This window comes from Nestor notabilis, unplaced genomic scaffold (genome assembly GCF_000696875.1).
Source record: "Nestor notabilis isolate BGI_N333 unplaced genomic scaffold, ASM69687v1 scaffold12167, whole genome shotgun sequence".
Taxonomy (NCBI): domain Eukaryota; kingdom Metazoa; phylum Chordata; class Aves; order Psittaciformes; family Psittacidae; genus Nestor; species Nestor notabilis.
Window position 1 is genome coordinate 41,323 of NW_009936975.1, and position 13,570 is coordinate 54,892.

At 46.4% G+C, this 13,570-nt stretch overlaps 1 protein-coding gene across 1 annotated transcript in view; it reads right to left on the reverse strand.

Annotated features, from left to right (window-relative positions):
* The window catches only part of RBM6 (RNA binding motif protein 6), a 53,479-nt gene that overhangs the window by 13,965 nt on the left and 25,944 nt on the right, over positions 1-13,570 (reverse strand). Inside the window, exons 6-7 of the mRNA XM_010018611.1 lie at positions 2,400-2,474; positions 686-746 (exon numbers count right to left, since the gene is read on the reverse strand). Of these exons, the coding sequence (XP_010016913.1) occupies positions 686-746; positions 2,400-2,474 (136 nt within the window). The remainder of the gene's footprint in view (positions 1-685; positions 747-2,399; positions 2,475-13,570) is intronic.

Sequence of the window (13,570 nt, forward strand, 5' to 3'; positions counted from 1 at the left end):
CCTTCTGCCTGGGGTATGCAGGTAAGAAATGCAAAGCATGAGAAGTCTGCTCAAAGATACAGAGTCAAAGCTTACAGAGTGCCTGGAATACCTGCTCATTACAAGGATATCAGTTCCTCACGGGAGTATTTTGGCTCTCATGCTCTCCCAGCACAAAAAGTAGAGGTGCTAGTAGGGTTAATGAGAAGCTCCTGGAGGAGCAGAACTCCTTTCCATTAACTTCTTACACTCAGCAAGGTGAGTTCAGCAATTCAAATCCTGGATTCACCTCTAATCTGAGAGCCTCAAAAGAATAACACCAAACCCATGCAGCTGTATCTCCCAGGGAAGGTGGGTCAAGGGGAAGCCATCAAGGGCCAGCAGTACTAGCTCACACTGCTGGAGGACACACAGCCTGCAACTCCATGGATGAAGGACACCACCAGAGCAACAGAGAGGAAAGGCTCTGTGCAGTAAGACACCTCTCCACCAAGCCTCACAAGAACAGAGAACCTGGTGGTAACAGATCCACAGGTAACATCTCTAGTATGGACAGGGAAAAGGGTCTAAATGAAGCAAAACTAATAATTCTCTGACAGTGCTCAGTCAAACAAGAGGGATGCCACGGGGAAGCCAGAGGAGAAACTTACTTGTCAGGGCAGATGAAACTTCTAACCGACCAAGCACAGGGACCAGATATACTCACCATCTCTTGGCAGCTTGCAATAGGAGCAGGAAGATCTGTAGCCCACAGTGCACACCTTACACTGCAATGGAAGATGGACAGCATGAGGAAGTCATGTTTTGAAGGCAGTGGATATAAGCTACGCCAGAATGCCACACACCACAGTGCTTTCAGAAGGTAACTACAGCCACAGAAAAGTTATGGAAAGAGCCTGAGAGACAGGATGGGTAATGGGAGCAGGAGCCTTGGCTGGAATGGAAGAGAAATGCTCATAGGGCTCACAGCTGGGATTGCCTTGGGAACAGGATTTTCACACAGCTTCTGAGCACAGATCACCATGGAGGTACTTCACTAGTCCCTGGTGAAATTGAGATGGGACTCTTCCCCCTCTCAAGTGACACTGGACCAAAAAGCTACATGCTAGGCACTGTATTGCTAGCATCATGTTGTTTCAAAGGATCCAAAATTACCTTTGTATTCTCTAATCTCAATTCTCTCCTAAAGTAGTGACAAAGTCCTTATCTGAGCTAAACTGTAGATACTGATGTAATTTGCTGCACAGCGAGAGTCAATGAAGAGGTGTCCGCTAACCAAGAGGTAGGGCTATACAGGCTTGGATGGCTATCCCATGCAGAACCACCATGGAAAGAGCCAAGCACCGTCTTCAGAGCTCGCTCCAGACACAGCACTCCTAACTTCCTGTTCAAGCTCTTTGGAAATGCATTGCTTCTCTTTCATACCATTTTCTTTTTCCTCTAACTGAAGCCCTGCAAATGCTTTAGGGCACAAGGAAGCTCTTTCAGGCCATACTTACGCACAACAACAGAAGGGACAATACAGCTACTTCCTGTCACATGTACAGCTGTTGAAGAAATCGCTGCCTGAAACTTCTGTTTCCATCTTTGGAGCAATGCAAGCACAGACAAGACACTGAGCAGTGGCTCTGCTGGCAGCTGGAGTGCATCCAGTTAGCCTGGATGATGGGTTTTGTAGCCCAGTGTGTCCAGCGGTCAAGGTGGGAGTGTACTACAACTGATCCCTTCCTACCCTGCTGCAACCTCTTGTTTGCAGTCGGTGGGAACGCAGGCAACAACCCTCCCTTTGCTTTAGCACTCCTCCCCAGCCTTCTGCAGCCAAAAGTGCCCATTCTGGGAGAACCATAGGAAGGACACGGAACAAAACAGACCCCTGGGCCACCTCCAGCCTGTACTAACTGCTGCCTGGACATGGACTCATTTCCATGCTTCCTTCCTTGCTGTACTTACTACACTTAAATCCAGATCACAGGTTCCTCCATGAGACACAGGGGTGGTTTGCACTATTTATGGTTTTGCTGGTGAAAGCTCTGGTTACCTGGCCAGTGAAGACACTGGTAACACATGTGAACCAGAGTGAAAGCCTGTTCATTCTGTTTGGCAGAATCACTGTTTCATTTTGTTTTTTAAGGAGAAAGGATCCACACACTATTTTCCCCACATGTTAAAAGGGAACCACTGCAGAGGGAAAAAACTGCTCTGTGTGTAAAACACTGACTACCTGTACCAAAGCAACACTCACTCACATAGGTGGTGTCAAAAACAAAGTAGGGAAAACCATAGAGGTTTAGAAAAGCTTCAGGACACAAGTATTACTCTTAAAGATCTTCAGCAACAGAGCAACATCTCACACTCCTCCCCGCTTCACTGCCCTGAGAGCCAGCAGAGGACGCACAACACAGCTCTCATCACATACTTACACGTTTGCAGCGCCAAAACTCTGGGCATGGGGTGTACTCAAGGGTCACTTCTTTGCCACCGATCGAAAGAGTTCCCTGTTGAGACAAGGGGGTAAATGACGAATGTGCCCAGCACACGCAGATTACTCAGAGGCAAAGAAAGGGGTTAAAGCTCTGGTTCCTAAAGGAACTGGTTATACATGTGGAATAAGGTGAAAAGGGGAGAAAGCCTCCCAGTTCAGTTAGCTGGACCTCTGTCATGGAAGTGGAAGGGAAACTGCCTGCACCCTGCTCTAGCGCAGGGTAGCAAAGCTGTTAGCTCCAGAGGAACTAGGCAGAAGAGGCTTTGCCACCTCCCAGGAAGAGCAGAGACAGAATAACCAGAGCACCAGAGGGAAGCTGCTTTAACCTGCTTTTGTCCACAAGCTGGAAAGGGGCAGCTGGACAGCCTCCTTCACATCAGTCACCACCAGGCTGGCCTCAAGGCAGCTACTTGAGGAGGTATACAAGGAAAAATGCTACTGAGGTGAGAGAATTTCCATACTTGGGTTAGTCTTCATGTCACTCATGAGACCCTTCAGAGAGGTATGCCAGCATGTGGCAAGTCCACTGGCTCCACAACCAGCAGAGCTGCTGTTCTGCAGCCAGTCCTTGGTGGGGTGGCCTTGAGCACTGGTGCAGCCGCAGCAGAGGAGCTCCACTGCCTACAAAGACACACTGCCTTCAGCTCCATGCATGATGCTTTGGAGAGACGTCAGGAGCCCAACAAATCCATAAGCTCTGCTGAAATGTCGATGATTTTAGGGTGAAATGAAGTCATAGGTGCAAGTTCCCCAGCTCCTGTCTGGAACAGCCCCTAAAAGCAGTGAGCAGCAAGGATTCCTGGTGGCTCTCATGTGCCATGGACAATACAACATGCCTGGGCATGCAGGATGCAGGCTGAGCCGCAAGTGCACGGAGCTGTGAGACATCTCAAGTCACTGGAGGCACTGCCAGACCATGCAGCCTGTATTTCCCAATACCACAATATGAGACTCAGTGACAATAATGAGACTCAGACCCAGGTCTCCCAAGCCCCAGGAGAGCAGTTGCTCTTCTGGCCCACTGCTGGATGGCACAGACAGATATCAGGGAGCTGTAAACGCCTCAAGCTATTCTGGGGAGCTCTGATGAGTCAGAAGCTTCCCAGGTACTCTGACCCAGTAGCCTAGTCATGCAAGAACCAACAGAGCAAACCATGAACATGAGAAACAAGTTCCCAGAGTTATTATTCGGAAGTTATGATACACTCATGCATAAACTGCTGTGCAGAACATGGAGATGATTGGGAATATGTAAAGTAGAGGGAAGAGTTCATGGCAGGGAATCACTAAGTGGCAATACAACAACAAACCTTTAACCCCTGAGAAAAAATGCAGCAGAGAAAGCTGGAGACCAAAGACACTGCCTTGTACAGCCAAGTTCCACAGCTCCCCTCTCCATAGCCTGCCTGAACCAAGACCACCCTTTCCTACCAGGCCTATATACATGAGGGGTTTCCTTTCTGCTGTCCAGCAGTTCAAATAGTGCTTTCCAGCATGGATTTACCTCACAGAAACCTGAGCTGTTCCTAGATGTTGCCGGCATTTGCACCCAGTACTGAAACCTCAGATGCAAGGAATCTCCTCAGAGTCTATTCACATCGTGGAGTACTGCCTACCTTACATGCCCAGGAGAAGGTTTACACCTTCTTTAAGACACGTGAGGAAACACAAGTGAGAAGGACAGGGAGGAGGCAATCAAGGCTGTCCTAATGGGACTGCTGGTCCCTCTGAGATGGACATGCTCCCTCTCCTAAGCAGGGCACCCATCATATCACATCATATCACACACTCAGGAGATGGGCAGCACCAGGAGAGCAGGCTAGAAGCGCCCATGCCTGCCTCAGGACCCACCGAGTGCAGGCAGGGAGAGAAGGCAGGGTGCACATCCCCACGAGCAGAGCTGCAGCCCTGAGCCCAGGGAAGCCCTCAAAACCAGCAGCTGCTCAGCAGGCACTTCCAGCCCTGCCTATGAGCTCTGGAAATCAGGACAACTAGATCTGAGGACACTACTCTGGCAGGGCAATCCATCACACAGCTTCATCCTGCTACTAGCCATTGTGGATAACACTTGCCAGAAAGCCTTAAGATTATTTTTGGGTTATGGAAAATGTTTTGTAAGTGCACGTAGTGCAGGTCTCTACTACAAATTCAGTTCTTGGAGACTGCAAAAAGTGTCACTTGCATAATTACTCCCTGATTTCCTTAGCACCCTGCTGATTGCCTGCTTACTTGTCCAACAAGCTCTCTCTTACTGATTTCTTCTTGATAAAGTCATTTTCAAGGTTGCAATCATCATTTAACACCACAAAATGAGTCCTTCGTTTAGGATACACATTGTCAGGATTCAGTGACTTTAAATTCCTCATTCCCCCATTTTGTTACTATAGAATATTTTCAGAACTTTTATTTCCTCTAGTTCCTGCTACTGCTTGTTCTTTTTATCTCTTCCTCCTTTTCTCCGCAGAATATTTTGGATAATACCCTAATTCTCAGCTCACCACTTTCAACTGAGCAGATCTTTTGAAAACACAAAGATTCTCTGAGAATTTCAGGAAACAGTGCTAGGGGAAAAGAAAAGGTATGCCAAAGTTATGCCATATGTACTATCTGGCACCCAGACTGTGACAAGCTCTTACGTATTCATGCATTCTAGCCTGGACCTCTCTCACCGACTGACCTGCTCTATGTCTGTTATCCTCCTTGTGGGTTTTCAACCTTCTGTTCTTCTGCGCAGCTTGGCCTTTTCTCTCTAAATCAGTAAGCTACAGAAATGTCTCTCTGGTCCTCCCAGTCAGGAACCTCCCCCTCAAAACGAGCAGTAAGCATACAGTTGACTCAACAGTGAGGGGTTTAAAAGGCTGCCCAGCTCCGCAGTCCTGGAACACTGAGCTCTCAGCCATGGAAATGTCTGGATTTCCAAGGACACAAGCAGATTCTACTGTTTTTTCTGAATTCATCAAAATCAAGCCAAATTCATCAAAACAAAGTGTCAGGACTTCACTCCTGGGAGCAATGATTTATGCTATTGTTTGGTATCTTTCAAACACAGTTAGATATTTTTTTGCTCAGAGGTCTGTTGAAGATGCAGTGCTGGATTCTAAGCTAAGTGATACAATTTGGTACAAGCCATTTCAGCTAAAGCTACTCAAACATCTGCATCATCCTGAATAATAGCTGATGGCCTAGTGGGTAAATATTACTGGCAATAGACTTATCAACTGAGCAATCCCACCATGAGGTGGTCCTACAGAGTGATGCCGTGAAACCATAAAGCCTGTCTGCAGAAAGAGCACACAGCCAAGTAGCAATGACCCTTCACTAAGCAGGGGCAAACCCCACAAGAACAGGTTCCTTCAAGAGAGGGAAGGAAAAAGGGAAAATCCCTTAGTGACGATATCCACAGGTGATGAAATCCTTCCAAAAGCACTCTGGAGGCTGCACATCTGCTGGGCACAAGTCTTCAGCAACAGAACTCCAGTTTTACTAGAGCAGTTTCCAAGCTCTCTGTCTGCAAAGACAGTTAAACTGGAAGCATTAAAAGAGTATCAGTAAGATCTAAGTGGTAAAGGTAAGCCTAACTGTAAGAAAAAAAAACCCAGACGACACTCTTAGCACATCTAACACCCACCCATGAGGCTGGTTTTAACTCATCCCTAGTTTAACCTCTTTGCAGTCACACCAGTTTAGGAAGGCAAGAACTTGCCTCCTGCTCTGAACAGAGCACAGCTATCTCCACTGTCTGCTGCCGAGTAGTGCAGTACCTGAGCACAGATCACTTTGATCATGCTTCCTAGGGAAGCAAAACAGCTCCTGACGGGGCCAGGAGACAGACTGCTGCAGGTCAGGCATGGCACGAGCTACCCACTTCAGCTGCTTATCTGTCAATTAGCATTTACAGTTGGCATGCTGGGATTTCTCATGCTTGCTGACAGCCTTCTAATGATGATGATGGGGGGTTAAGGAGGGGGAGAACTTGCCAGAAAAGTATCTCTATGTTCTCCAAGACTGAGATGACAGAAGAATATAAATCAGCAATGTCAAAGTTTTTGCTAACTGTTTCTCTGGAAAAAAATAAATTAGAGCATCCAAGAGTGACCTAGAAAATGTGAAACGTGGAGAGCTTTCAGAGCACGGCACACTCCCTCACATCAAACGAGGCTTCTGCTTTAACTGAAGTTGGCCAAACATTAAAACCTGCAGTAAAATCTCACTTCAGAGCCGCTTAACAATGAGCTGACAGCTCTCCAAGTATCCTACCCCACGGTTCACACTTCAGCAGCTACCACCCAGGCTGCTGAAACTGCACGGAGAAGCGGATGTAGCAACAAGCGCCACTGTGGATTGCTGTGGAGTAAGTGTGCTCCGGCTCTTCCAGTGGGATGGTAACTGCTTGCCACTGTCCCTTGGCACAAGAAATGCCATGGGTACCTGACTCAGTGGAATAACAACCATGAGTCTCAGCTTTACAGATGACACACCTCAAGCAGTGCAGGTCATTTCTGGAACAGAACCAGGGCTCAGCTCTTGAGCCCCCAAATCCATAAGGATAAATAAGCCAAAGTTTTCTTCTTGGCTACAATCACAGAGCAGCAACCAAGGGAGTGCAGGAGGTGCCTGCACTACAAGTGACCCATAGCCAGATCTCCTCCAGCAGCTGGCTCGTGCACAAAACCAAACACCACTTCAGCTAATTATTTCCTTATATTGTTCATAGCTTGATTAAATGGAAAATATCCATGCCATGAACTGAAAGGTTTTGATATCCTTCTTGCTGAGTAATAATCAAGTCAGAAAACTGACATGGTTCCACATGTTGAAAATTAACTTAAAATATCATTTGCAAGCAGATATAAAATTGCACACAAAGATTATGACAGAAGAATGCTTACGGGCAGCAGAGCAAAGCAGTCCCATTCAAACACCAGAATTAACCTCGTTTACGTGATGCTAATTCAACCCTCTTATGCATCTTCACTATTATTAGAAGGGTTATTCAGAAATCATTACACATCCATCATTTAAAAATTACTTAAACCGATTAATGACGTTTTTATTGCCTTGGGGAGGCAGCCTGGGAATGCAGAGGCAGCCCACGGTCCCAGCAGCACTTCCTAGAACACAGAGCTCTCACCGCCTGCATGGTATTTCCCAGTTCTAGCCTCCAAATGCACTGGTCGGCACAGCACAGGGAGACAGGCGGCTGGCAGCAGGAGGGGGGTTATCTGAGTGTAACCACAAATCAGACTGCTTTCAGGTTTTCTCCTATTTGAGTATGGACTATAAATGCAAATTCAACAATCCCCAACCCCAACACAATGTAAATTACATAGCCACATCCTATTCAACTGGCGTGGTTCTCATCTCCGTGCAGAGCCTGGAGAGCACAAGGCTCTCTCTCTGAAGATACTCATCTTCAGGTAAAGCAAGCAGGTGGGGTCAAGCACCAAAGGTCCCTCTAACCCACACATTCCCAGCTGCTCGTGGAATTCCAGAGGCAACAGCTTCCCAGGACAGAGCAGAGGGCCAACATCTGGGAACATAAGAGACCAGCTGGATATATTTCAAAACAAGATCATCTCAGCCACAGAAACTGGCTTCCCATCCCAGTTTTTCCATATGCTTAAGTTTTTATCCCCGAGCTCCTTGGCAGCTGCTGTACAAGGGATTCAATTCTACAGAGCAACAGGCAGAACATCTGCTTACCTTTGACAAAAAGCAGATGAGAAAAGCTGTGAACCCACAAACCACAATCCATCTGTAATTAAACATTTAGAAAACAGAGCAGGATGTGGAGAGATGAAGAAACACAAGCAATCCAGCCTGCTGCAGGGTACTGCAGCGGGCATTTCCTACAGGAACAGTAACTACCAGTAAATTCCTAGTGTAGAGGGACTTTTTCCAAGGCTTTCAGCACCCACCCCCCCCACCTCCCTAACCATTTGCAGCTCAGGAACTTCTTTTTATTGGCCTGATCTATCAGTGTTAGTACTGCTGTTAGTAGCTGACAGTCATGGTAGAAGTCCCAAGATACACAGGGGAAAAGGATGGTCTGAGAAGTGGTAGATCCCTGAGGAATGGTTACATCACCACATGGATCTAAACGACTGCGCTGTATATTATTATTACACATCTCTATCAGGACTAACAGAGATGAATCTTCAATGAACGTTGTGTTAGTGGTCACATAGAAAGGGGGATGTTTGGCTCCTGGGTATCAGCAATGCCATGGAGGTGAAGAGCATATGGCATCACTTTGAAGCATTTAGCAGCAAGGCATGCATTTCAACAATGATCTGATGCTAACCAGCACAGCATGCTCAGGGCTCGTGGTCTTCAAGGTCAGAGGAGGCCTGAGACTGAGAGCCCAAAGATTTCATCATCATTCCTGAGCTAGCAGAACGTGATTTCAGGCACATCAACACAGGCATGTTAAACAAAATCTGGCACTAACACAGAACTGAGGCATTAGGAGGGTAACTTAAGAGAGCCCTAAAGATGTAGTAGCTAAATATAATAGTAGCTAAATATATAGATTAAGATGCTATATAGGGATTATTTTGTTTCAGATAGCACCCAGTGCCTTTTCTCAAACTCCTTTTATCTCCTTGCACTGGGACCATCCATTGTGACACACAAGTTTCCACTTCTGCTTGCTCCTAGACAGCCCTCCTCAGGCCTCTCTTTCTGCCCGCTTATTCAGGACATTTGTCCTTTAGCAGAACGTGCCAGTCTGCATTCTTTAAGTACCTTATTTCCACAGACACCCCATTTAGCCTGCTGAGACACCTCCAGTTTTCTTCCTACAATTTCTGAATTCCCTGGATAGCAGCCATACTCTTTTGAAGCAAGTCCCAGTATCTTTCTGTAACTCATCTCCCTCCACTGACATCCTTCTCACAAATAGACACAGAAATTGCCTTTCAGGCTGTGCCAGCTCTCTACATTTTATTGCCTGAAGTTTGAACTCTGATTCACTTCCAAGTGAGGTCTCTCAAAGTGCTTATCTTTTAAACACAGCATTTGCTCCACTTGTCAGCACACTCAGTCCCACTCTGAGAACTGTACCACCAAAACAGTTGGTACAGGCAAGCTCCCAATTACGGCTCCAGGAAGGATAACAGTGATGTGTTGCAGCTTGAGAAAACACACAACGTGCTTCATGCTTCATGCGCTCTAAGGCCAGCTTTGGGTGGTAGGTGGTATGAATGGCTTCTGCATTTCACCCTGTAAGGAGATTTCAACACATCTGAAAGTTTTATTTCATCCAGTGAAGGAAAGCCACCAAAAGTCCTAACATCCCCCTGCCCAGCTAATTCTAACCTCCAGCTTCCCCCACCCTCCAAAGAGGACCCTTTGCAGATCAGCATTATAGGATCACTGAAAAAATGCAGAGATTTTAAAATGAAAGCCTTTCTTATACAGTACAAAGGGGTCAGAAGAGACTTTCCAGAGTTCAGATAGTGAGGGTCTGGGGACATCAGGAGATAACAGCTCAAAGAGGGACAAATTCTGCACTCTGGTTTTACTAGCTGTGCTGCCATCCCACAGCTGAAGAGAAGCATGGATGGTTAAGGACTTATTAGGGGGTAAGCAAAGAAGGTCATACATATGATCTTCTTTAATGGTAGGACTTGATGACCTTTAAAGGTCTTTTCCAACCTAAATGATTCTACGATTCTAAATCAAACACTTGTTCCCATGTCCAAAAAAGCATGAATCAAATTAATCCTCTGTTTGAAAAGTATACTTAAACTATCAAAACTTGGGAGTATTTAAATATTTAGCATATTGAGTATCATTCACAGAAGGCTCAAGGGAAGGGCCCACATAGCTCTGCCTCATCTATATTCCTTTTCTGACTCACCATGGTCTACTGCCTGGACACTGTGTTTGAACAACAGCTGCTTCAAAGACTCCCTTTGCTCCCAACACAGGGAGCAAAATGCTGCTCCAAAATGCTGCTCAGTGCTGCACATACTCCTCAATACTTTGTTATATGGCCACCTTCTTCCTCAAAGGTCATCTCATCCCATAATGGTTTTAAATTATATAAAGATAAGAAAGGTTAGCACAATGCACTAATGCACCCCAGGACCTTCCTGTGCATTTCTCCCAGGGGTACTTTACAATTAGGAATGGCCATTAGGAAGCTGAGAAAACAATGAGGAAAGGTCCAGCTCTTTTTTCGCAGATTTGAACCACAGTATCAAAACACTAAAGAGCAATCCCAATGCAAAATCATGCTGGGAAAAAGTCAGGCTGGGAAGCTCTGCCTTAAAGGAGTAAACTTATTCCTAGACAATTCAGCCTGTTTGAAGGATTTAAAGACCCAACACCCAAACAAAAGCAGGTCCTTTTGCTGGAACATGTAACCATGGGATTACACACCAATTCTAAGACAGCTTGACCTGCGTGGTGAACAGGGTGTTGTGTTCAGCAGCAAACGTTCACTAATGTTCAACTAAGGACATACCAACTGAGAGCAGTGCAGAGGCTCCCCCGTACATGCTCCAAACTCACTTCTGCGCCCACTGAATTAAGCTCTTGGAGCCTTCACTGGCAATGATTTCTCTGCTGCCAGTGCTCATGCAAGCACCCTGCACAGCAGCCTCTCTGCTGAAAGGAAAAGACCTCAAAATCCTAGGAAGAGGGAGCAGCTTTGGATAAAAAGAGGGGTTTGTCCTTGCAGGCTTCATTTCTCAACATCCCTGAATTCCCATTTAATGGCAAAACCGGGTGCCGATAGTGACTCCCAAAGGGTAAGAGAAAGATCCCTGCCAGTTGCCAGGAGAAATTCACGAGCAGCGCACACTTACCTGTGCCTTCTCAATGATCATTCCCAGCACATCATCACTTCCTTGAGCTGGCCTGACCAAAAGCTAAATCCAGATCCTTAACAGTCACATCGGGACAGAAGAAGAGTGCAGCTGGCACATCATCAGGCTGGCACCTGTACCAATTTCTACATCTGAGCAAATGCTGCCTCTTAAGAGAGTTCTTCTTAGGAGCTGCTTTAACCTCTTTGGTGAGTATTTGCCCAAGAAACCTGGCACAGTGTGAGAACAGAGCTATCTGAGCCCTTTGGAAGGAATTAAGTTTCTGCTGCCAGCCTGGCTTGGGTGCAATATCCCACTAATGGGTGTCACAGCTCCCCACAAGACCCAGCAGCCCCTCCTTTAGAGGGGCTTGAAGGTTTAAGAATTCATCCTGGCAACTGCACTGCACAGCATCCAGATACCTCCTTCCTGGCCAATCCCCAGAACTGCTGAAGAAAGGAGCTTAGGTGCCTGGCAGGTGGCAAGAGGCAGAAGAAGCAACTCTCCTGTGTGAATATCCAGGCTCTGAGCTCCTGTTGCTGACCTCAGCTCTTCAGGAGACTCTAGGCAGAGAGTGAGTGTGCAAGACAGCAGTTTCTATGATAAGCCTGACAAGGACGAAGAAAAAGAACATGATTCCCCGTTGTGTCACAAGTGCCCCAGCTTGGCTGAATCCCTAAGAGATTAGAAAGGGAAACAGCACGCACAGTCATCGCCTTAAACTGACAGATAAGCAGCGCAGTAGCGAGTGGCTCAGCTATTGCCACTTGAACCTCTTCTGGGACTCTTAACACCCAGGGACGTATCAAGCCAGGCAGCAACACATGGCTCAGTACAGACAGACACAGAGGTGCTGCCTGCAGCTCCTGGTGTGCAGTAGCTCATCTCAAGCACTGGAGCACCACAGACGTGTTGCTTTCAGCTGCTCCTCTTGGAACTGGGTGGATTACCTGTCACTAAGAGGTGTTTATTAAGCATTTTGGAATTCACTTCTTACATTTAGTGATGGGCCTAGTACACACCAGAAAGAGGAAAAATAGACAAGCTAAGTTAGTGCAATGGGCAGAGAAGCAGGTAGTGGCAGAAGACAAACACTGATCTCACATGGACCAGGCACAGAAGGACATCTTGCCAGGATTATAAAACCAAACCACCTCAGCTCTCTTCTCCAGTGATACCACAAGTTGGGAAGAATCAATCAGGCTTTCAAAACCTAGGACTATAAACAGTAAAATACCTTAGTCATTATATCATTAATGCACAGCTTTGCATTGTGAGACACCTTTTTAGCAAGACTTCTCAACCTGGTTTTACAGGTATGAAAATGCATCTTGGGATTCTGAGGACTTAAAATTACTTTCTCTGCTAAGTCTGCTCCTGAGATTCTTGATGGAAAAGTACAGCAAATGTTTGCTTGGGCTTTTACTGACATCCTGGCTCAAATCTGGAACATGAAGCCCATCTGAATATTGCTAATTTCCTGCTAAGACATGGATTGTACATCACAAGAACTAAGATATCTCCCCTGCCGTCTATGAAAACAGGAGAGAATCACTTTCATCCTCTTGCTCTAAAGAAGACAGTTTCAGAAATTTTAATACTTAAATCTTCCTGTTCACATCTTTATAGCTTTGACCTTCATAAAAAATATAATTCATTTACATGACACACTTGATTACAGACCCCTGCCCTTTGGGGAATCTACTTCTGGAAGCTGTTTGTTCACCCTGTGGAAGGCATCTCTAACCAAACTTGTAAGTGGCCTAAAGTGATGGAGATGCAAGAGGACACTTGGAAGCAATATCTGGTAGTTGTCAACACACACACACAGTGCAACAGGACAGCAAACCAAACCTTAAGGCAGAATGCTACTTTACACCAGACACTTCACTGCAACAAGTCAACCACGCATTGTACAGCTGCTGTTGCTGCAGAAGCCAAGAAGAACTTTCCACCTCCCTCCTGCATCTCCTTGTACAAAACAGCTTCAGGATTTTCCCCCATTGCCCTCTTCTGGGAGCAATCACATGCAAAGATTCAGCAAGCCAGTCATGATGTGCTACTGAGGACCTCTCAGTTGCTGCCGCATTCACACAGGTTGGGGTAAACAGGTTGCCAGATATGATGGAAGAAGAAATTTCCCCCAGCTGGAATGAGAGAGGATCAAGGGCAGTTTGTGCCCTTCTCAGAAGTGCAGGGGGCTGTTGTCTGCCAGCACCCTCACTGCCCTTCCATCTAACGTGTTTTCTTGTCCCACAGAGACACAGAATGGCAGCAACGTTCCTGATCTCTG